This window comes from Lolium rigidum, unplaced genomic scaffold (genome assembly GCF_022539505.1).
Source record: "Lolium rigidum isolate FL_2022 unplaced genomic scaffold, APGP_CSIRO_Lrig_0.1 contig_32698_1, whole genome shotgun sequence".
NCBI classification, from domain to species: Eukaryota; Viridiplantae; Streptophyta; class Magnoliopsida; order Poales; family Poaceae; genus Lolium; species Lolium rigidum.
This window is the reverse complement of record NW_025900207.1, coordinates 4,508-28,786: the sequence shown is the minus strand read 5'-3', so window position 1 is coordinate 28,786 and position 24,279 is coordinate 4,508. Positions and strand designations below refer to the sequence as shown.

At 46.0% G+C, this 24,279-nt stretch overlaps 3 protein-coding genes across 3 annotated transcripts; all 3 read right to left on the bottom strand.

Moving 5' to 3' along the window:
• Window positions 1-1,659: 1,659 nt before the first annotated feature.
• Window positions 1,660-7,624, bottom strand: LOC124681041 (E3 ubiquitin-protein ligase COP1-like). Its single transcript, XM_047216011.1, has 13 exons — window positions 7,236-7,624; window positions 6,359-6,436; window positions 5,380-5,535; window positions 4,841-5,200; window positions 4,486-4,634; window positions 4,314-4,379; window positions 3,839-3,917; window positions 3,601-3,756; window positions 3,415-3,513; window positions 3,117-3,221; window positions 2,863-3,042; window positions 2,236-2,346; window positions 1,660-2,117 (listed from the first exon to the last, which is right to left on the bottom strand). The coding sequence occupies exons 1-13, from the start codon at window positions 7,614-7,616 to the stop codon at window positions 1,947-1,949; spliced, it is 2,091 nt and encodes a 696-aa protein (XP_047071967.1). The 5' UTR covers window positions 7,617-7,624; the 3' UTR covers window positions 1,660-1,946.
• A 2,347-nt stretch (window positions 7,625-9,971) lies between these two features.
• On the bottom strand, window positions 9,972-11,679 carry LOC124681042 (nucleolar and coiled-body phosphoprotein 1-like). Its single transcript, XM_047216012.1, has one exon. It carries the CDS (start codon window positions 11,627-11,629, stop codon window positions 10,346-10,348), a length of 1,284 nt encoding a protein of 427 aa, XP_047071968.1. The 5' UTR covers window positions 11,630-11,679; the 3' UTR covers window positions 9,972-10,345.
• A 4,350-nt stretch (window positions 11,680-16,029) lies between these two features.
• On the bottom strand, window positions 16,030-17,589 carry LOC124681043 (probable tyrosine-protein phosphatase DSP2). The gene is made up of 5 exons (XM_047216013.1): window positions 17,348-17,589; window positions 17,165-17,258; window positions 16,443-16,530; window positions 16,291-16,334; window positions 16,030-16,194 (listed from the first exon to the last, which is right to left on the bottom strand). The coding sequence occupies exons 1-5, from the start codon at window positions 17,587-17,589 to the stop codon at window positions 16,030-16,032; spliced, it is 633 nt and encodes a 210-aa protein (XP_047071969.1).
• Between the last annotated feature and the right edge of the window lie 6,690 nt (window positions 17,590-24,279).

The window sequence follows — 24,279 nt, the reverse complement described above, 5'->3', positions numbered from 1 at the left end:
TTTAGCTGCCGAGGATTGTAATTGGGTCAATGAGCCCCTAGTTGCCTAGGTTTTCTTGTTTTACGTGATGTAATAATTCTGCAACTCCGGAGCAGCAAGTTTTTTACGCACTATTTTCCTTCCAGAGTACCGAAGGAGACTGAAATGTTTTTAATGAGGCGGCTTGTTTGCATAATATATTATGGCTCATCTTCGATAAAAAAAATAGTCAGAGGACGAGGCTCCTCTGACGTAGCTATCCTGCATAGCGCTGACAGGTGAGTCCCACGGCTGGCTGGCTGGCCCGACACGACAGAGACTCAATGGCGTCAGGGGATCCTCTTCCGCTATTCATGCTCACGGTGCCAAGCACCCATACATTCAAAAAATAAATAGTAATTTTTAAAAGTTAAAAAATCCAAATATTTTAAAAACAAAGATGATCAAGTATTATATTTGTATAAAAAATCACGAGGGGTTTTTACTATCATTGTATCCTAGGTAAAACAAACAAAATCGGAAGCCCCCAAGTCTATGTACTATTCACCCTATGTTTGTCATAAATTTATCTTTTTTGCTCAAAATACCATGGAAATCATTACAAGCCCCCAAACATTTTTACACGAGCACAATACATAATCACCATTTGTTTTCGTCACGTTCTCTAAGAGATGCCATATGATGCCCCACTTACGCGCCATATTCATCTTGGGACTGGGACAGCTCCTAGATTCGAACCGCGACAACGACGCGTCCTTACGCTGATACGCTAGTTATTTTACTCAAAGTGACTCGCAAAGTGGAGTAAATCATTGGTGGTTTACCTTGTTCAAGCGTCCATCCACGACCGCGCTGCTCCGTTGGTTCGGCTGCTCACATCCAATAAGCCGTTGGGCGTCCGAAAGGCCATCACTGACTCTTCTTGCTGCTTTCTCTTCTCCGACCCGGCGGCTTCCATTTGATTTGGTGAAAAACTGCGACGCGGCGTACTGACTCTCATGCACTGCGGCCTGCGACTTTCTTTCCCCCCTGCCGCTGCCAGCCGGTGATTGGGGTGCTTCAGAGTTCAGATCTGGGAGACAGTTAAAAACAAACCAGCTCGACACAGGAGGTTCAGTTCATCCAGCCGACTAAACCAAAACGTGGTTTAAGCCAGATCTGCAGAAATAAAAAGAACGCAATCTCACTGTCACAGTATAAAACAAACACAATGGACGCACATCAGCAGGCGTCCCGCGTCACATAGACCCAGCAACATACTGATCACAATGAACCACTCGGACACTCCGGTTTCAGGTGTCCACGGAGGAGCGACGACAGGAAATATAGAACCAATAAAACACAAACTAGTTCCAGGTTTCCAAGGAAAACACGGCAAGGGATAGGCTTCAGCTAACAAGTGAAATGTCTTCTGCTGTTTGTGCCACCATCCTTTAGCCGCTGAGTTGATCTAGAGAGAACACCGTCCCAGGCAGCCACTCGCTTGAACCACTGCAAAGAAATGGCTGAAAACCACCAAGCTGCATGAAGCAGCAGCGGCAGTACGATCTTGCAAGTTGCAACTAAGTGATTTTGATCCATGCTTCTGGATCAAGCCCGAAGAGGCGCGATTAGCCAATGCAAGTTGCACAAATTCAGCACCACACATCAACCAGCGTTGGCCCAATAATAAACAGCCACTTAGAAAACCAAGCTGAACTTTTATTTAAGGTCTATTTCTCACGGTACACATGTAACCGACAAGCTGGCTGCTTTACACCTATATAACAGAATCAACACTATGCACACATTCCGAGCCCTCGAACCCCTATGTCAGATGATTATCTCCAAAAATTCCGCGCCCTACACTGGAGATCGATACGCCTCCACTCCCACTTCGGGACATATAACGGCACAACACAATGGCGCGACAGGATATATAGGATATACAAGCTACCTATGGATCTGACGGAAGCCCTTGATCACTATCAAGGAGCAAGCACGAGAACTTTAATGGTCCCCTGGCTGTTGGCAGTTAGCATAGTAGGGCTATCGCTCTTCCAGCAGACAGCGCTAATGAAATAAGACCCAGGATCTTCTTCGGCGTCATCCAGGTCGGAGGATACAAACCTATGGCTGGAAGCAGGTTTTGAGATAGCCTGCAATTGGTTTCAAGTTAGACAGAGATAAAGATCATTCTATCTGCTTGGTTAAGCAAAATCACAGCATATGAAGCATGCGACAGGGAAGACGAGCATGTCAGAAGCTTGCAAATACCTTGTGGTAAACAAAAACCTCATTTGTTTCACTCCCACATGCAATATACTCATTATTTACCGATAGCCCAACAAAGTTCTTCTCATTTTTGTGCCCTCTGAACGTCCTTACCTGCAAAGTATTACCAGTTCAGCAATAAGGTCAACAACAACAGATTATTTTGTAATATCATTTTCTTTCAAGCGTAGCACGCCATAATAGCTGAACCAGGCCACTGGACATGCTAAAAGATAAAGGTGAAAACAACTACTATGATCAATCACTCGGCATATCAGTTTACTTAAATGGGGTCAATTAGTTATGAATATCGCAAGCTAATTGCAAATCTAAGGAAATGACTTCATGACACATGAAAAGTCAATTTGCTAAGTTGACATTTGGTAATACATGTCACTTGTACTATTTATCATTTTTTCAGGAACTTATTCTACAGCAAAAGATAATATAGCAGAAAATCCTCTGATTTTGACCCATGAGATCTGGAGAAATTTAGAGAACCATAGATCTCCATTTTTGTTATTTTGAAGATAGGAGCACATCCAAGCACGCAACTATCCCTATGTTGTGCCAGCACGAGAGGCAAGAATAAAATAAAAGAGAGGGACGGATGATCACAGCGAGACATACTGGGCAATTGTCCTTGACATCCCATAACCGTAACGTGCTATCGGTTGATGCAGATGCAAGCTCATTGTTAGATAAGAACTTCACATACGAAACGGCTTTCTTATGCCCACCAAAAACATGGAGAGGCGCACTTGGATTTCGCAAATCGAAATAATGAATATGGTGATCAGCAGATCCGACCTGAAATATTGCAGCATCCGGTGAGTAATCATATCATTCATATGATATAAGTTGAGGAAATGGAAGAAACATACGGCGACAAAGTAGCTCGATCCAGGATTATATTTAACGGAGCAAATATTTGCCTTCATATCAATGTTAATGGCACTTGCTTCCTGTTTTGTGCACCACACTTTGACCTGGCATACACAGCAGTATACTCCGATTAGACATTACAGAAGCACTATAGAAGTGCAAGGCAGATATGTAACATTCACATATTTCCATCTGAAGAAAAAAATCCCATTATTACCCACCCAGTAAGGTTACACTCAAGTTTAATTCCCTTTGGGAATAACAAGATATAACTGAATCATTTCGGCTCACAAATACCTTGCAATCATCACTCCCAGATACGAGCATTGAGGGCTCTGTACGCGAAAAATCAACACTCCATGCTCTTTTCTCATGCTCTTCGTACTCCATCACACTCTGTCAAAAAGCAATACACAAATACCATTAATTATAGTGAACTATACAGAATTTTGCAAAATGATCCACGGAACAGAGTAAGGTTACCTGGCGGGTTTGAACATCCCAAACAGTAACTATGCCCTCATAATCACTGCTTGCTATAATATTTTTTGAGTACTTGTTCCAGCTAAGGCAGCTGAGTTTAGATCTGGTAGCCATTTCAACAACTGGACAGTGAACATCTGATGGCTCGTTAACAACCTAAGAAGTAGCATAAGTTAAATTTGAGCAATTCTAGTAATGGACTTATGCCAAAAAGATGCCCCTGAAAGAGTTCACTTACTGTAGAAAATTCGAAGACTTTAATACGCTTCGACACTCCAGCAGTAGCGAATAGCTCATCATCACGATCAAATTCGATACTGCATTTAACAAATATCAAAATCGTCTTAATTTTTAATGCCAAAAGGTAATCCATAACATAAGGACTACATACAGTGAAAACAAATGCAGCGATTTATGCACCCTCAAGCCAAACAAATACTAGAATTATGTCAGCGATCGATTTTTATTAGATTTGTCCCTTGTTATATATTGTAATGTTAGCAATACACTGCTATTAAAAGGTAGAATTTTTTGCTAACTGAACACTCTTAAAGTTGATCAACAGAGGCACTGTAAATCTGCCTCAAACCACTCACTCCTCTGCCCCTATGCCAGCTGCACGGTTTGCTACAACAGTACTTGTCGGAAATAAAACTATGCATGGGAAATAAAATACACTCCAATAAGAAGTAGATATTTTTCAAAATACTCACCTGGATACAATGTTTGCAGTGTGGAAAAGATCTCCATGTCTCAGTTCTGCTATTACACGTAAGCGACTGTAGGATACATGATGAAGAACCAAAAACAGGGTAAGCTCAATGGACACCACGAAAGCATAAACACTAATGTGAGCACATTATATTAGTATAACAATCAGCAGACCTGTATCGAGTGAATGTTGTTAGCACAGACTGGAAATCTTCAAGACCTTCATGATAACCTTCTCTATTCATTGCAACAATGTCATCCTGCCTGCGTGACTGTCCTCCGGTACGCCGTCTTTGCAGATAGTATTCTTGAAGCTCGTTGAACTGCAATTTACCTCATTATATTAGATGATAACAAATTGCATGGGACACCAATGATTTCATCTAGCATCAAAAAGAATATGCAACTACTACCTAGTCTATGTTCTTGGCTACTTTTTATCATTGTATGGCAATAACTTACTTGGGATGTGCAACAAAGCAAACTAATTAGAATGTAGAAAGGTAAAAATTTGCTCAAGGAGACACACCTGTGCTTGAACTCGCCTCTTCCGAGCAATTACGTTACCCGACTGTATAGGGGGATTAGGAGGGTCTGGGCAAACAAGGGCATCTCTTCTTTGATATCCTTGCTGGCTTACTTGACCTCTCAAATCATGTTTCCTATTATTTAAACCCCCTGGAGATGATGCATTAAGTGGTGCCCGGGAATTGGGGAGAAAGGGACTGCTAGGTCTGTCCATAGGCGAGGGCCACATCTTTGATGCAGCAGGTTCATCCAAAAGCATGCGCAGCTTCATGGAGTACCTTTCTTTTGTTCGATACAAATCTAATCTATGTCTCTCCACGCTGCTTATATCATCTTTGATGTACTGCAGATCAGTTTGAATCTGTATAAAAGAAGGCAACATTATTAACAATGATAATTTCATGCAAAAGAACTACTGTACTAACAAAAGCAGTAACTTTTTTTTGTTTTTAATGGATCATGAATAAAAATTTGTAGCATATGGTAAGAGGAATCAGAAGATAAACTCTTATATCTATATATTTAGGAATCGAGACAAACCTCATTCAACTCATCCAGCTTTTGCTTTCTAAGGCAGTGCAAGAATACTAGCAATATTTGCATATTTGTCTCTGACTCTTGTTGTTCCATTTGCCTCTTCTTCTCAGCAATCAAAGTCATGAGGCTGTCTAGCTCTTTAACCGACATATCGTTTCCCTATAAAATAAGAAGAATTAAACTCAACACACTAGTAATATGTCATCATTCTTCAGTAACTTTTTGTGTGTATCTATAAAACGAGCATTGGTAAGGGGGTTAAGAGTTATGGAAGTTATGTTTTCAAGGGAAAACAGAGAATGTTGGAGAGTGCAAGCCAGAAAATAAATTAAAATACTAAGAGAAATAGTGACTATGAAAAGCATGACTATATGATGATCCTGTCCTGTGCTGAAAACTTAAAACAAAGTGGTAGAATTGTTGGTATGTGATAACAGAGAACCAGCAAGGCCTATTGGAGTATTGGTAGGTATTTGCAAATTTGTTACTTTTGCATCACAATGCCAGCTCGACAATGTTAGTGGGAGTTCATCTTCCGTGGTGCATGGTTTATCATCTGAGATTTTCTCGTACCAGGAGGGAGGAATATAAATGTCTCCCAAGGGAGTAGATAAGTGTACGAGGCAAAATTGATCTGATAACTTCTCTTGACTAGATATGAATTGGTGGTTGTATAGATTTGGCAGTGGCATAATGTGCAAGGAGGAAGGCCTGTTCAGATACTTAGTAAGGGATTGCAGTACTTAGATTTGAGCGTTTGCTAGTGGATGCAGGGAGATAGCCTGTTCATAACAGAAAAAAGATGCAACCTGAAGATAAAACTAGGGGTGCACAAACAGTGAAATACTAATTATGTTTGCTCACAACAACGCATACCCATTAGCCACACTGCAATGAGCATTTAAGAGGCTGAACTTTCCAACTATATTTCCAGGGCAGGCAAATACTATACGTGCAAGGCAATACATGTCGAGTGACTTACCTGTTGCACAACATGTCGAAGTTGATCAATGGGAGATGCTGTTTTTGCAACTTGCCGGGCCGACATTTTCTTCAAGACCTATGTAGGCACAAGTGCAAAAAAAACATTAGTGATTTCTCTCAGTAATGCCAGTTTCAAGTATCCAACAAGCATGAATAACAACATCATCATTGGCATATTGAATGTGTACCAAGGAAACCATACACTATCCTATTTTAATAGAACTAGACAAGCATCATAGCCATAGCAAGGGCACGTAGCAAGCACCAACAGGCAGAACAAACACAAAAGCAATGCACGCTCGCTACCAACAAAACCTGGCATTTACGATAAACTACAATGAACGACGCAAGCAGTGTTCTAAATGGCAGGCTATGGAAGATAGCGGCAACCCTCCAAAACAGCTAAAGCGGAGCTAAACGGGGGCCATTTGTACATGATTTTCCGCTTGGCGGCAGCAACCTGCTCAAACCTAGCTTAATATGGCGGGCTATTTAAAACATTGGACACGAGTGAAAATAAACAGAAGTATCTTACCAGGGTTTCTTTCCATTGTCTGTAGAAGTACCGCTAAGCGTAGCAAGAAACACTAGATATGCTTGATAACTGTTCCAAACATGGCTAAAATCTAGCGACTTACACGCGACTCAGGGCACATTACATACATTCTGCTGAAATCAGCTCTGCTCGCCTCACAGTCCAAATCACAAGTAATTCTAAGCAAATGGCACCGTTTACTTAGTAGAATCCCTACCGTTTCCAGATTACATGAAACACCCTGCTGATTTGGGCGCACACACCACGCAGCCACGGGCAACGGATAAGCTAAATCAAGGCAGCGGGCAACTGAAGCGAACGGAGAAGCAAGGGTGCGGACCTTGTCTAGCAGGAAGTTTGGGTAGAGCTGCGCCTTGGTGAGGTAGTTGCTGCAGCATGGGCAGTCGCTCTTGTGCGTGAGGTGCGTGACGATGCACATGTAGCAGAAGCTGTGGCCGCAGGCGGTGAGGAAGGCGTCCTTGATGAGCGCCATGCAGATCGGGCACAGCAGCTCCCTGTCGGGCGCGGCCTCGCCCGCCCCCTCCTCCGGCGACGACGAGGAGGGCGACGCCTCCGCCGCCCCCGCGTCCTCCGCCGGCGACGCCGGGTGGTGCTGCGCCTGGGGTTGGACCTGGGGGGCGTCCCCGCCGGTGGACGGCGCCGGGTCCGGCTTGGGCCCCGCCGGCACCAGCGCGCCGGCGGCCACCGAGGAGTCGCCCATCGGGGAGGCGGCGGGGTGATTCGCGTACGGAGGCGGGTGGTGGTGGTGGTGGTGGGATGTGCGATGTGTGTGTGGGAAGGAGAGGAATTGGGTTGTGTGGGTGGTGGGAGCGGGAGCGGTGTATGGGTGGGAGGAGACCACGTCGGAGAAGACAAGGCCGACCCACCGCCACCGGCCGCGCGCGCGTGCGGGCCAAAGCGGTGCCCCGGCCCCCCGTGTCGCCGGCTCGCCGCTGCACGCAGGTCCACGACGGCCCAGAATCAAAATCACTCACGCCCGCCGCGCGCCGCTCCGTCTGCTTCTGACAGGGAGATATACTACCGGAAATGCGTGTGTGTGTGGTTTTCGGCTGGCACGTCAGTAGCGCCCGATCGGGCTAAACCGGCCACGATTTCCAGCATTGATTCTGAGATACCACGACGAGTGGCCTCAAATCGTGCTGGCTTTGCGTGTATGGTCAGGAATTCAGAATGGTGTTTGTTCAGTTGTTCTCAGGAAATAAATTGGGGTAGGCCAAGTCTGTCTAGCGATGGCTACTGATCGTCTCCGGCGACGGCGAGGACAATCGTCCCGGAGGGCTGGCGCGATCTTGTTCATCCAAACATTTTACCCGTGCATGTACCGCTCCGGTCTGGTCTGCACTCGAAATTCAGAAACGCACGCAAAAAAAGAAGAAGAGTTAAAACAGGAAACCTCTAGTGAACAAACCCAGACACATGCATCGAGCATTTCGTAACCACGCAAAACACTCCAACATCGATCCTCAACGCGACACAGCTTGCCATTCCAGCAACTGGTCATATCCAATGACTTTCATTTCTCAAAGAGGCCAAGCAGGCGGTCTATATGTACTTGAGGGGAGGTACAACCGGGGGTAGGGACAGAGGTACACATGTCAATCACATCGAGTGACCAGGTAGGACCGGAGACCCTCGATGTCGGCCTGGGATGCGCCATCTCCAAAGCGCAATATCGTCACAGGCGCGTCTGAGGGTGAAGCTTGCGGTGGGAGCGTTGCCGTTGAACACTAGGTCGTTCCGGGTTTTCCAATTCGCCATCCTATCAACGCTCTAGTCTAAAAAAAAATTTACATTATCTTTGTATCTATTTCACACTCGATGCTCCAGTCTGCACCCAAAATTCTGATGAAACACACCATTCTAGCTTCACTATCGTCAGACAAAAGACATTGTCGCACCATCGAGACGACGTGAATCTGACATTCTAACGGTTTGCCGGCTCCGTCTTCCTCTGACAGGGAGATTGATATAGTGCAGTGCCACACGAAATATGCAGAAATGCGTGGTTCCGGCTGGCACACGGGCAGAGCGTAGGGCTCGATCAGGCTAAACCAGCCACGATTTTCAGCATTGATTCAGGATACCACCATGACGGTGAAACTTGTTAGGCAGCGAGTGGTCCGAAGCGTGCTGCCAATGGGCTACCATCATCAGAAAATCAATAGGGCATAGACAAGTCGCTAAACCCAGATTTTAGCGATGGACACTGATCAGATGTCATACGTGGAGGAGCGAGGCGATCCAAGCCATGTACAGTATGTTTCATCCGTGTGTTAGTTCAGATTCTGAAGAAAGCACTGAAACAAGCGGTCAAAGTAAAGAACAGAAGCCTGACTCTAGTGAACAAACACATCCACCGAGCATTTCATAACCTCAAAGAAAAACAATCCTGCAACCATCAGCACGCCACAAAGCTGACGCTGCAGCAACGCTCTCCTCATCGAGAAACAAATAGTTACGCTGCCAAAAAAGGAGTTGTAAAAGTAAACTTCAGAAGCCGTTAGTGAACAAACCTATCCAGGGAGCATTTCATAACCTCACACAATCATCAACATGCCACAATTTGCCATTCTAGCAATGCTCTTGTCATGAGGCACAGTTTGCAATTCTATAACATTCTATTATGTTGTCGCACAGAAACATCATCAAGACGCCAGAAATTTGCAAGTCTAGCAATTGAAGATACCCCAGGACGATGAAACCATGATCAGATGGTGTTTTGTTGTTAATAACAGGAAGTAAAGAAGGTCAGACGAAGTCATTACAAGCCGTGACTGTACCGCCGGAGATCTAAGGCGGTCTGGTCATTATAACATTTTACCCGTGAATGCATTTTCAGGCAAATTGCTACAGTCTGTACCCACATTCAGAAACACACACTAAAAGAAGCTGCAACAGCTAAATAACAAGAACCTCTAGTGAACAAACACATCCAGCGAGCATTTCATAACCTCACACAAAAACACTACTACATCATCAACACTGCTACACCATCCCAAGCCACAATTTAACATTCCAGCCAAGAAAACATTGTTACGCCATCAAGATGCCACAATTTGCAATTTCAGAACATTCTTACACCATCAGGAAAATTCACAATTCTTGCATATGCTATCATCACACAAAAACATTAGCACACCATCAGGCCAGCAAACATTTGCAATTCTCATCACACAAGAAACATTCTTACACCATAAAGATGCCACAGTTTGCAATTCAAGCAATGTTCTCATCACGACAAAACATTCATACACTCCACTAAGACAACCCAATTTGCGACTCTAGAACATCCTTCCACCACCAAGAAATTTGCCAATCTACCATATGCCAATGTCAGGCAAAATACGTTCCTACACCACCAAGACAGCCACAGTTTGCAGTTCCAGCATTGCTCTCATACGCACCGATTTCAGGCGATCATCGTGCTCCTCATGCATCGACAAGGTCGACCAGAGCCTTGGTCACCTCCTTGACGAGGTCGGCGTGGCGCATCTCCACCTTTATCTGCATCACCCTCTGCTTCTTGATCTTCTCGTCCATGGCACGCGCCTTGTCGTCGTCCATCTTCCCGAACTCCCTCTTGCACATGCCCGGGCGCGCCGCCTCCAGCCCCTTCACCTCCTCCGCCAGGTGCGGGTACAGCTCACACATCTCCTCGAACCCCTTGGGCTCATGACCGTTGGCCACATTCGCCACAGCAGCAGCAGCAGCAACAGGGGAGGTCTTGTCGCTGGTCCAGACGAGCTTGGAGAGCTCCAGGACCCGGCGGTCGTGCTCCTTGCTCGGGACCTCGCCCCTCTTGCTGAGTGTGAGGTACCGGAACCTCAGGCTCTTGACCTTGGACTGGAGCTCCTTGCTGCCGTAGGCACGCTTGTCCAGCTTCCCGGCGAGGACGTCGACGAGAGCGTCGGGCTGCGGGAGGGTGCCGTGCTGCTTGCGGTGAGCGGCGAGGGCCTCGAGGATGCGGACCTCGTCGTTGGTGGACCACATGCGCTCGAAGGCGCCTGGCTTCTTGGTCTCGGCCGCCGCCGGGGGCTTCGGGACCTCCGCCACCTTCTTTGGGGCAGGCTTCGGCGGCGGCGGTGCCTCCTCCTCCTCCTCATCCTCGTCGCCGGAAGTGTCGGAGTCCTCCTGTTTCTGCGGCTGCGGGGGCTGCTTCTTCGGAGCGGAGGGAGGGGCCGCGCGGGTGGGCTCCTCCTCCTCCTCCTCCTCCTCCTCCTCCTCTTCCTCATCGTCACCCTCCTCCTCCTCGCTGCCGGAAGCGTCGGCGTCCGCTTTCTTTTGCGGCGGTGGAGGCTGGTTCTTGGGGACCGCGGGAGCCGCGGGGGCGGGCTCCTCCTCCTCTTCCTCTTCCTCTTCCTCATCCTCCTCCTCCTCTTCATCGCTGCCGGAAGCGTCGGAGTCCTCTTTCTTTTGCGGCGGCGGAGGCTGGTTCTTGGGGACCGCGGGAGCCGCGGGGGCGGGCTCCTCCTCCTCATCCTCCTCCTCCTCCTCCTCTTCGTCAGACGACTCCGACTCATCGCCCTTCTGCGCCGGCGCAGGCGTGGTCTTGAGGACGGGGGTGGGGGCAGGGACAGGGGACTCGGCGATGGCCTCTTCGTCCTCCGAATCCTCGGAGCGCGAGCGCGACTGGGTCTCCTCATCGGAGGATTCAGCCGGAGGAGGCGGAGGTGGCGGCGGGGCCGCCTTCTTCGCGGCGCGCTTCGGGGCCATCGCCGGAAGCTAGGGTTGAATGCTCGGGAGAAGCGGGTGGGTGGGTGGCGGCGGCGGCGGACTCGGGAGCTTTCTGCCGGAGAAAGTAGGGATTTGGGGAAGAAAAGCGTCAGCGCGTGGTCTCTACGATACCTGCTACGGGCTTACAGGGCCGGGATGGGCCGAGTCACAACCTATCTCTGTCGTCTGGGTGAAGATCCTCCATCTGGCCCATATTTATCTCGAGGCTTAGGATAAGAAAAACTGGCGCAATTGCCATGTGAGATTAGTAAACATCCAGCCCAACCCAGCACTTTGAAATTATTACTCCCTCCGTTCCTTTCTATAGTGCCTATTGTATTTTGGCACGGAAATTAGCGCAAGCTATTTTTTGACACAAAATCCCCTACCGATCTTAGAGATAAAATAGGAAACTGAAATCAGACCTCAGAAAATAATCCTGTTTCCATAACCGATCGCGTCATGTACTCCCTCTCTCCTCCTATTCTTTCCATAATGAGACTGGTTTCCATATTTTCTGACGGGAACAGATTGGTTTCCAGATTTTCTGGCCGGGACAGATCCGTTTCCAGATTTTCTGGACGGGAACAGATCGATGGAAGGGGTTCTTTGCAAGAAAACATAGTTTTATTCTTATATTCTGAAACAAAAGCGAAAAAACAATAGGCATTATAGAAAGGAACGGAGGGAGTATTATTATTCTGAAACGAGCTTTATTTTTTCTCCAACGGAATTCTAGATGATTATACGGTGTAGATTCTTGCGAGATTCGTCACTCATGCATGTACATGTACCGTTTGTGTGTAAACTCAGATTGTTCAAATACGAAACTTTTGATGGGAATCAATGTAGAAGCCTTCCGTGTAAGGATGGCAATGGGCAGGGTATGGGTAGGGTAGAGCAATACCATACCCATGCCCGTATAGTCAATGGGTACAAACTTCCACCCATACCCGTACCCGTGGGTATAAAACTTTACCCATACTCATACCCGACGGGTACCCGTACCCATTGGGTACCTGGTGGGTAGGTCAAATTGTATACAAGTCACTCGCAATTTTACATTTCTTGACAACAAATTTCATTGAAAAAATGAATTATCTCAACTCAATAACAGGTAGTTGAGTACATAAAAATTAACAAAATATAAAAAGCACATTCTCATATTTTAACTCATAAGTCAATAAAATTAGACGTATCACATAAGAAATTGATTATAAACGAGCAGGGTATGGGCATACCCGTGGGTACAAGGCTATACCCATACCCTACCCATGACTTAGTGGGCAGGGTATGGGTACTACCCATGAGCATAAAAGTGTACCCATACCCTGCCCATATGGGTACGGTACCCGCGGGTACCCGTACCCGTGGGTAAAATTGCCATCATTACTTCCGTGAGAGATATCTGGAGCTCCTTACAGCGATTGGTCAAATAACAAGTGGTACTTTTGATCACCTAGGCGAGAGAATCAGAAGCAAATTGCAAAGTGGTTCTGAGAGGATGGTGTCGAGTGGTGGAAGAGAGAATTTCATAAAAGCAATTATTCAGGCTATTCCAACTTTCAGTATGTGCTATTTTCTTTTGTCTAAGAAGACATGCAAGCAGTTGATCTCGTATATGGCTCGGTATTGGTGGAGCAGTTCACTTGACCGAAAAACTGTGCACTGGATCGCATGGGAGTCACTAATTTTGCCCAAGTGTAGGGGGATGGGGTTTAAGGACCTAGAGTTGTTTAATTTGGCGTTGCTTGGCAAGCACCAATGGAGGTTCATAACTCACCCTAATTCTCTATGTGCACGCGTTTTGAAATCCAAGTATCCCAGATACGGATTTTATGTAGGCAATATTTCCTAGTCGTGCGTCTGCGACATGGTGTGCGATCGTGGCCTGTAAAGAAGCACTATCTCGGGGTTTAATCAAAAGGATCGGGCGGTGGTTCGTTGCAATTTGGACCGATCGATGGATCCCAGGGACGATTTTGATGATTCCTTCAGCTCAAATTGGGGGATTCTCTCAACTATGTTTCCCAGCCCATTGATCCAGATACGAGAGCGTGGAAAGTTGATTTGGTCAGGAAAAAATTCACTGCACCGGAGGCGGACGCTATTCTCAATATTCCACTGCGGCGCGATAGGGGTGAAGATTTCTGGGCCTGGAATCTGGAAACGGCGGATGTTTACTCTTTAAAAACGGCGTACAGATCTCTGATGACGCGTAACGAGCTTAGTACTCTAGCGGAAGGGACGGTGACGGAAACATCGAATTATGAAAAAAAAGATGTGGATGCGTCTTCGGACGATGCAAGTGGTGCCTAAGGTACGTGTATTTTGGTGGCGTGTGATCCGCGGTATTCTGCCGGTTGAGAGCACTCTACAATACAGGCACATTGCACGTGTTGCTACATGTAAGGTTTGCCTTTCGGCAGACGATGATAGGATGCATGCATTACTCAAATGCAATCATGCAAAAAACTTCTGGAATGAGGCTAGAACCTGGCTCGAGATATCCTGTGTGATCCCATGTTCTCTGACCCAGAGCGAGCTAAGATTATCACAGTGATGTGGGCGATTTGGACGTCTCGGAATAATGTGGTTCGTGATAAAAGAAATATGGATCCGATCCAATCTATGAAGATGACAAGGGATGCTTTAGCCCTCCTTGAAATTCCACGCCATCATGCTTCTATTCTGCCTGGGCACGGCTGGAGGCCACCTGAAGATGGATGGGTTAAAATTAACACTGATGCGGGCATCGCTATTGATGCGCTAATGGGAGGAGCGGGGAGAAATGCAAGAAATTCAGCTGGCTTCATCAGAGCATGGAGTAAACCATACCCATGTGTCACCGGGGACTGCTACACGCCGACCTGGTCGGCGCGTGCGGGGTGCCGCACACCCCCAGCGACCAGGTCGGGTAGTTTGGGCCGCGGCCCATTAGCTTAGGTACAGTTTTTTTTCTTTTTTTCTTCTTCTCTTTCTTCTGTTTTCTTCTGTTATTAATATTTTTCTTTTTCAAAATCTAACATTTTTTATGAAATTATTTTTCAAAGATTTTTTTCAACATATAAACATTTTTTAATTCAACTGTTTTAAATTTGGATGATTTTATATTTTGAATATTGTTCAAAAAATTATATTTTTCAAAATTTGAATATTTTTCACGTTTGAACGGTTTTTTAATTTGAACATTTTTCATGTTTGAACAATTTTCAAGTTTGAACGATTTTTAAATTTGAACGGTTTTTAAATTTGAATATTTTTCATGTTTGAACAATTTTCATGTTTGAACGATTTTTAAATTTGAACGGTTTTCAAATTTTGAACGGTTTTTAATATTTGAACATTTTTTAAATTTAATTTTTAAAATATTTCTATTTTTCGAATCTGAAAAATAAAAGTAAAAAAAAGGAAACAGAAAAAACGAAAAGAAAAATGAAAAAAGAAAACAGAAAAAAGAAAACAGGAAAAAAGAAACAGAAAATAAGAAACAAAAAAGAAAAGAAAAATCAAAAAAGGAAGCAGCCCGCACCTAACTGGGCTGGCCCATACCGCATGCGGGGTGTGCGGCGCGCGGTACACGCCGACCTGGTCGGTGTATAGGGTTTGCCTGTGTCACCGATCCTTTGATCGCAGAAGCTTTAGCGCTAAGGGATGCAGGGCGGACCCATGTTGGGCCCAGTGGGGGCCTAGGCCCCCAGTCAATTTTTGTTTTTACAGCTTTGAACCTTACTGTTTTACTACTTGGACCCCCACTTAGCTAAGAAATAAGGCCCCTCACTCACTAAGGCCCCCATTAAATTTTTGGGCTGGGTCCGCCACTAGGGATGGTGTCATCTTCGCTCAACTCCGAGGTTTTTCGCGATTGATTTTGGAAGTGGACTGTTTGGAGATTGTGAATCTCTAGGACCCGCGCGTTAGTTCTCGCTCAGTAGTAGCCTCTATTTTATTAGAAGTCGAAGGGCTAACTTTATCGTTTAGTAGTTTTATTATTCAGCATGTTAAAAGAACTGCCAATGTGCCGGCTCACTTTTGTGCAAAGCTTGCTTGCACCCAGGAGGAGAACAGTTGTTGGATGAACATTGTACCGTCTTTCCTCACTACTAGCTTTCAAAGCGGATAGTGCATGAGTTATTGTTGAATAAAGCCTGAGAATTCCATGCAAAAATAAAAATACGAATCAACCGAAGCTCTCGCAGTCATGGAGTCACAGGACAAAAGGTTATCGCGACTAAGAGTCAATCTCTCTGATGATGGTGGTTCTAACATTATTCTTTGCTGAATCTTAGCAACCAACAAGACAAGAGCAAAAACAGGTTGCTAGACTCCAGCCGCATGGTGGCAGCAAGACCGGGAGAAGTTAAACAAAAACGGCCGTTCCCTCTCGTTAACATCGTGAGCTAGGCCGACAGATGCACCAGGCTCGACGTGTCGAAGAGCTCCATGAACCTCTGGTCGGTTTTCCTCGCCTTGGCCGCCGCGAAATGCAGGTACTCGTCGAAGACGGAGGACAGGCGCCACCTCTGCAGCTTCCTCAGGCACCCCACCAAGCATCCGGTCCGATGCTGAAACATGACGATAACGATAATTATCAGGAAACTGTCGAATTTCGTAACAATTTGGAATGCAATATGCGTGCAGAATGATGAATGCCTATGTACCTTGCCTCTCTTGCAGTGAATGAGCACCGGGTGGTTTCTTACGTCTGGATCAATCGAAACAAGGGCAGGTGTTAGAGATCGGTTAATTTCGAGTGTTCTGGTGTGATTCTTTTGTGTCATTCAGTAAATATCTTAATTTGTGAAGTACATACCAAGGATGACTTTGAGCGCCTCTCGGATTGTTTCTTCAGGGATGCCGGCGAAGGGTTCCTGCATCAACAGGACACGTTTCAGATATGTCTTCAGACAGAGCATTAGCTTTCGAGTTATCAGGATCGCGGGGAATGGCGAGTCAGCTCGATCATATACATTGTTAATCGACAACTTTGCAGTGTGGACGACCTTTAGCATTCCACTAGCTAGCAGGTCAAAGCTTCAAGAACAAGAGCCAACACTGGAATATGTTCTTGCTGAGTCATTGGTGCAGTTGGATACTACTACTAGTTACGGTACACCAGCAGATAACAAATGTTGAATGTAGCATGGCAGGTAAAAAGTCGAGCTAAGCAATCGTAGTGGCTCTAGAGAAAGGCTAGAAAATTAGAAACAAAAAAAAACGCCGTTATGCCCTATACGCATATGCAAAATAGTGGGCTACCTATACATATAACTACTACTGTTAGCAAAATTGATAACTGAGGCGAAAGAGACAGATTGTAGATTTATTTCAGCAGACATCTCTACCGAAAGCAGCCTATGCATCCACTGTAACTAACCCGGTGATCATGCCACTAGCTGCTTTGATCCATGGATTATTTACTGCCACACGTATGCCACCAGGCAAAGAAAAAAAGGAAGGCAGTTCGATGCGAAGATCGTTTTGCCATCCGCGTCAGTGAAAACCCACACAGAGTCGTTCGTTGGATTAACGTACCTTGCGCCCTTGGATTCCGAACTGGTGGAGCTTGATCCCGCTGCGCCCGAGGAACCGCGCGTTCTCCTCTGGGTACGGCTCCGGGCACAGGTACCTGATGAACCAAGCGTCGCCACCGTTAAGAACTGATGAAATTTTTGGTAGTACCTGTCTGTCGCAGGCAAGTTTTAGCAGGGAACTCACACGATGGAGCGCAGGTTGAGGGATCCTAGGAACCGGAAGTTGGCGGCGCCGGGAAACCCCGAGCGGAAGATGCCGTCGTCCACCATGGCGAAGTTGAGCGGCGGCACCAGCGGCGACTCCTCCTCGCAGCCCACGGAGCAGGCGAGCTTTTCAGGGTGGTTCTTCCATAGCTCAATGGCGGCGATGCCCTGCTTCTGCTCTGCTTCTTGGCTCCTCTGCCTTGGCGCAGCGTCCAGCTTCATCGTTTTGCGTCGCGGCAGCAGGAGGTGTTCGTGTCCGTGTTGCTGAGTGGGAGAGTGTGGTGTGTACGTCTGTGGAACGAGACTGTGAGCTAGACTGTTGGCTATTTATACTGGGGGTAGGAACTATTGAGAAGGAAAGGTTGGCCTGGCCATGTGATGGGTGGTGATTGGCGACGAGAAATTTTAAGTAAAAGTGACATGAATCCTCTCGAGATATTGCTGACGAGTGAGTCCGGCCGATGCGCGGCGATAATTGGTGGCGAGACTGACATTTTCACCGGATGTGATAGTTCTGGTTTGTGATGTTTGTCTGACCGTCAGTAAGCTCGGTTCCCAGTTCAGTTAGAAACCAGAGTATCTACGCGAGATTGTAGGTAGAGGTTGTGTGTTTGTAAGTGTTTCTTCCTTGCTTGATCGGTATCGATTCTGAATCTGCAACATCTCCCCGTTAGCAGCGGACCATGCATGGTCTGTACGTGTCCTTGACCATAGACTCGTCCGTAGTTTGGTACCGACAGGAAAGCGACCTCTGTTCTAGGTGGGATAACCGGGAGCAGCCGCACGAAATGATCCGGTAAGGTCAATGTCCTCGGTGTGCACGCTATAAACTTTTATAGTATTTTTTGGTAACTGAGATCCAGTTTTCAGCAATCGCGGGCGGTAGAGAGACCAAGAGGATTACAGGCAGCATAAGACATTATGTGCAGTTTAATGCTACCTTCGAAAAGAAGATCGATGATTCTATTTTCAGTTTATTTTCAGAACGGGCACGAGCTAAGATAGTACAAACTGTAAAAACGATATTTGATCAGGTAGGTCTAGCTACTCGGATACCTCGAGCATCCACGTTCTCGTGTTTATATATCAGGTACAATGTCGGTGTTGGTTACAACGTATAAGACTAGAACTTCCCTATTTAACTCATATACAAATTCTATCTCTAACAGCTTTCCTTAATCATAACTTTGACAAGTTAAGATTATGTTTGAAGACTTTAAAAGCTTGAACAGGAAGTGACTTTGTGAATCCATCTGCAACTTGATCTTTGGAAGAGATAAACCGAATCTCCAATTGTCTCTTCAGAATTCGATCTCTGACAAAATGGAAATCAATCTCAATATGCTTTGCTCTAGCATGAAAGACTGGATTTGCTGATAAGTACGTTGCTCCCATATTATCACACCATAAGCACGGTGTATGTGTCAGTCGAACTCCTAGTTCAGCAAGTAATGACTACACCCATATCACTTCAGCAGTAGCATTTGCTACAGACTTGTACTCTGCTTCAGTGCTAGACCTTGAGACTGTAGCCTGCTTTTTAGCACTCCAGGAAATTAAGTTCGATCTAAAAAACACAGCAAATCCCCCTGTAGACCGACGGTCATCTACACAACCAGCCCAATCGGCATCGAAGAAAGCACTGACAAGTGTGGAGGAGGACTTCAGAAAAGTAAGTCCAACTGTCATGGTATGCTTGACATACCTCAAAATACGTTTGGCTGCAGTCCAATGTACAGTAGTGGGAGCATGCAAATACTGCACACTTTGTTAACTGCATAGGAGATATCTGAACGTGTAAGAGTAAGATACTGCAGAGCACCTACCATGCTCCTGTAGTTAGTGCTATCTTCAGGACCTAACAAGTCTCGCTGATGAGCAAATATCTTTTCTGAGGAGGACCTAACAATGTGCCATGCCAACACGGGTCAATATATTTTGAGCATATTTTGCCTGACTGGGAACTATACCATTAGCAACCTTCTGTACTTCAATACCCAAGAAGAAATTCAGATCACTAAGATCCTTTAATGCAAACTCTTAACTAAGGTCCTTCAACAAAGAATGAGTTGTAGCTTGAGAGGAGCTAGCAACAATTATATCATCAACATATATGAGCATGTAGATGGTAACACGGTACTTATAATAGATGAACAATGAAGTATCAGATTTAGAAGCAACAAAACCAATAGCCATTAACTTTGAGCTTAACCGAGAATACCATGCCCGAGGTGCCTGTTTTAAGCCATATAGCGCCTTGTCCAGCTTACAAATGTAATGTGGTTTAGATGCGTCTTCATACCCAGGTGGTTGTCTCATATACACCTCCTCTTCCAGAACGGCATGAAGAAATGCATTCTTAACATTTAACTGTCGCAAGCTCCATCCTCGAGAAATAGCAATAGCCAAGACAAGATGAATTGTGGCAATCTTAACAACATGACTAAAAGTATCCTCATAGTCAATATCGTACCTTTCCTTGAATCCTTTGGCTACCAGTCGAGCCTTATACCTATCAATAGAGCCATCTGACTTACGCTTGATTTTATATATCCAACGACAATCAATAACGTTGTTACCTGCATGAGGTGGTACCAATCTCCACATCTTGTTTTTCATGAGAGCAGCAAACTCTTCATTCATAGCACCCTTCCAATTTGAATCAGCCAATGCAGAGGACAGATTTGTCGGTTCGTCAGTAGTACACGACAAAAGCCAGCGAATAGTGTCGTCCTTGTATTCGCGGGCCTTGACAATACCACGAGATGCTCGTGTAGCAGGACAAGCAGAGGTGCCACAGTGTGGTGACCCTGCATACCACTGCATGTTGTAGTATGCTAGTCGTTGATATAACATTCATGAAGTACCATTCCGCAAATATTACATCCCTCAGAGTAGTACAACAGAACATAGCAGGTCCATAACTCATTCATTTATTATTACAAACATAATATACATATCATCTCGGAGCTCCTCTTGGGTCCTAAGAGGAATACTCCTGGGTTCGAGGCGAACCCAACTTAACTTACAATATAGAAGTTTAACTAGGTTATACATTTATTCCATCAAGCAGCTAAGTACTAAGAGTTCGCACTGCTCGGATACTACTACTTCTCGGTGATTCTAGACCTGATCTCCTCAGGAAGCCTCCCCGGTTCCGTAGACTATAAGGTAGTCTACACCTTCAACACCTCCAGAGAGGTATGGTCCTTCATAACCGATGATCTCGGCTCCTTCAGGGTTGTCGTGGTCCTCCTCCAGATGGTTCAAACAATCTAAGCAGGGGATTTAAGAGTGGTATGAGTACGAGCGTACTCAACAAGTTCATTATAGAAAAGAGGTGTTTAATGCACTAGCTACGATACTAGACCAGAAAGCCTAATACCAATGCAAGTTTTGATAAACATTTCTTCAAGAGGTTGCTTTTATTTCAAAGAGCTATGTCCGTCAGCCTTCACCGGTTTACTAGAACTTCATGGAGCTCCTTTCCGGCCGCGTTCGCAGTTCCATATCCCGGAACAGGGAGTGACAGGTCACGGTTCTTTACACTCGCAGAGGTGTGTTGCTTTACCCATAAGAGATCTTAACCTTGGTGCCAACCGGGCAGCTTTCCCGTCCACACTTCCTTCGGTGTGAGGCCCGGTATAAGGTCATAGCCAACTATATTCCTCCGCTACCTCGCACACGCACCCTTTGTTGCAAACCCCGACCCTGGGTCCTCGCCGGTCCCATTATTTCCATATTTCAGGGTGGACCCCGACCACGACGACAGTCTGGGATCGAACCAAACTCCTTCGCCGGTAGCTGCAACCCATCATAGACCACATTACCGTGGGGAATTAGAAGGGGATCCCCACACACCAATTGTTCCGCAAGCAGCAACCGCTACGGTAAGCAAAAGCTATACCGTGGGGAATTAGAAGGGGCTCCCCACCCACCAATTGCTCCGCAAGATACAACCGCTACGGTAAGCGCATCCGTTGATGTACAAGAGGTGGAAATACGGTTGACTATTCCGTCCCACTCCAGATCTTATGGTTAACACGGGTATTACGGCACAAGAATCACTGGCGACATTTGTTGTTTAATCGTAGATAGATATAAACCCTTGCAATGGAACCTCCACCATATCAACACAATCCATGGTTCCATTGCCAACCACATAGTCATATTCATAGTTATGAAAATAGTGGTTTTGGTTTTTATGCAATAGTGGTAATCATAGTACTTTGCAAGTAATTTGATAAAGATACTCAAATGACATGAGCAAGTGATGAACTTGCCTGAACACTGCAAAGTTTTGCAGTTTGGATGGTGTGGACTCGACCCTTGCCCTCTGTTTCTGAAAAATAGCATCATTGTCCGATAAGGGCAATGGTTAAAGAAGCAATTATGCATGATTCCAATTTTAGGGTTTGTTCCCCCCTTCCGATGACATTATTATTTCATGTAAGAGGTTAATACTAAGAATGATTTGGAGATACTCTATTTAAAGTAAAATACAACCTTGAAATGTTGTCAAGGTGTTTTTTTTTAAAAAAAATCCAAAGGCATTAATGGACTTATTTTCATTGTTGAAAATATTATGTGTGATTTAAATGATTATTTAAATCACCAAATTAAGACTTATTCTTGGTTGTCTTCAAAAATTCTCTTCGATATTTTATTCAGATAGAGAATTTTATGCTGATCAATTTTCATATTTTTAATTATTTTTTAGAGCTTTTAAACATTTCTTATGTAATTTTAAAGTTTCTGTAATTAAGTGATTTTGTGAAATGACAATAATGCCCCTGGGTCCACATGTCAGTGCGGCCCAGTGGGTTAGGTCGCACCCGAGCCACCCTTTCGGCTCGGTCGGCCCACTCGCTCCTTCCTCTCCTCTTCGCGCTGAAACCCTAACCCTACGCTCTCTGGCGACGTTCTGTCGCCGCCACCGTCGCCGATTTGTTCCAGCGAACTCCGACCGTCCCCGGCGATGAGATCGGTCACAGATTGACCGCCTCTCGACGGTGCATCCATTTATCCGCGTCGATCTGGGGTTCGTCCTCGCCACCGCTCGGCCCCAACTCGCCTGCAACACCTGGCCGCAAGGATCTATGGCGATGCGCCGCCCGCCGGCGCCCCTGATGCTGCGGTGTCGCCGCGCCCGGCCGTGGTGGTGCTGGGCGCTGCGGCGCTGCCATGGCCAGGCCAGGCCTGGCGCTGTCATGCCCCCGGCGTGTGCCGCCGTGGCCGCCATGGCCGCGTTTCTTCGTCCGCGTCACCCGTAAGTGCTCCTCACCTCCCCTTCTCTCGCTATCCGTGCTACCTCCTTCTCCTATTCGTCTAGCTCCGCCGCCGGCTTGCTCTCCCCGTGGAGAAGCTTGCCGTGTAGATGTACTGCTGCGTCTATGCTCCTGTGGCCTTACTCTATTGCTGTTGTGCTTGTGCTGCCATGCTCATGCCGTTGCTGTGTTATTGCCATGGCCATTGCTTCTGTGTCCATGCTTGTGCTTGTGCTGCTGCTTCCCTGTGCCTCTGTTCTTGATGCTATTCTTGCCAGTTACTCAAGTGTGTTCATATATGTTGCCCTGGCTTGATTGCGGTAGTGCAATTCTTGCAAATTTGCAAGAACCAGTGCCCTTGGGTGCTCTTCAGTGTGCTATAATTCATAGAAATGCTCCCTTGAGCATGCTTGTGGGCTAGACAACACCATCCCTTGATGGTGTGCTTCTGCATACAATTATATATCATATATTTGATTGTCTTCTATGCCATTGTTCCTGTTCTGTGGCTATGTAATTTATCTGGTTATTGTGTTGGTGCTAGACTTGGTTGTGGTGATTTGTAACAAGAGCTAGTGAGGCTCTGATGATCAATTGATCATTTCTTGCTTGTGAGTAAGTGTGTGCTCCTCTCTCGTGACTCACTGGTGCTCATCCAAAGGCTATTTGTGCTTCATACAGGCTTAGCCTCGTGGGTGATGGTGCTTGTCCAAGCATTCGTGGCTGCTTGCAATGATCCTTTGGATCATCTCGCAAGACTATGTGCATCAGTAGCTTGTCCGTTTCATTTATCCGCTTAATTTGCCTTGATATTTGGATACATGATGTGAACTCGTGACACGGTGATGATCATATCAATTAATTTGCTTGGGCTAGAGGGATGCCAACACTTGTTGGGGACCCTAGCCCACTCTGAACCCACCTGGGTGATGATGCATGTGCTGGGCTTGGTGGTTTGACTATTTTGGGTGGTTGAGGTGGCCTCAGCAGCCATTCTTGGCTGCTCAGGAAGCTCCCATCCCTTGTTGGATTGCTGTGGAAGGACAACTGATCTCTGGCTGATCCCTTTTTGTTGGAATAGCCGGTAGCCCTTTGTTGAAAACAAAATAGACATGGATTTGTCTCGTTGATGGTTAGTGAACCAGTTAGTGCTAGGTGAGTTTGGATGGCTATTTAGGATCAAATCCATGATGGATTTCTCTGGTTGTGTCACCGTGTTGACACAACCAAGTGTTCCCTGGGTTGTTTTCCTTCTAGCCCTTGCTTAAATTTGCTGGCACCAAATGGTTTTGCAACCAAGTGATGATACATCCAGGGTTTCATACCCTATTTTCCTCTGTGATGCATGTGTATGCTTATTGATGAGCAAAGCCTGTGTTTGCTCAGGTTCTTTTGTGTATACCTCACTCCAGTTCCTAGAAATTGGGTGTTGGTGTAGAGGATGGCTTCTGGTTGGTTGGTTTGCTTCAGTGATGAGCTGGTGCTTGTCCTGCTCCTCCTTGTGAGCTTGTGATGCTTGATTTGGTTCTGTGGTGATCTTGGACAGGTTGAATAGCTCTGGTTGTTCTTCCTGTTCTTGCTGTTCTTGGTGTTCTTACCCTTTGGAGATGCTGCCGATGAGCTGCTAGGGTTTCTGGCTGTGAAA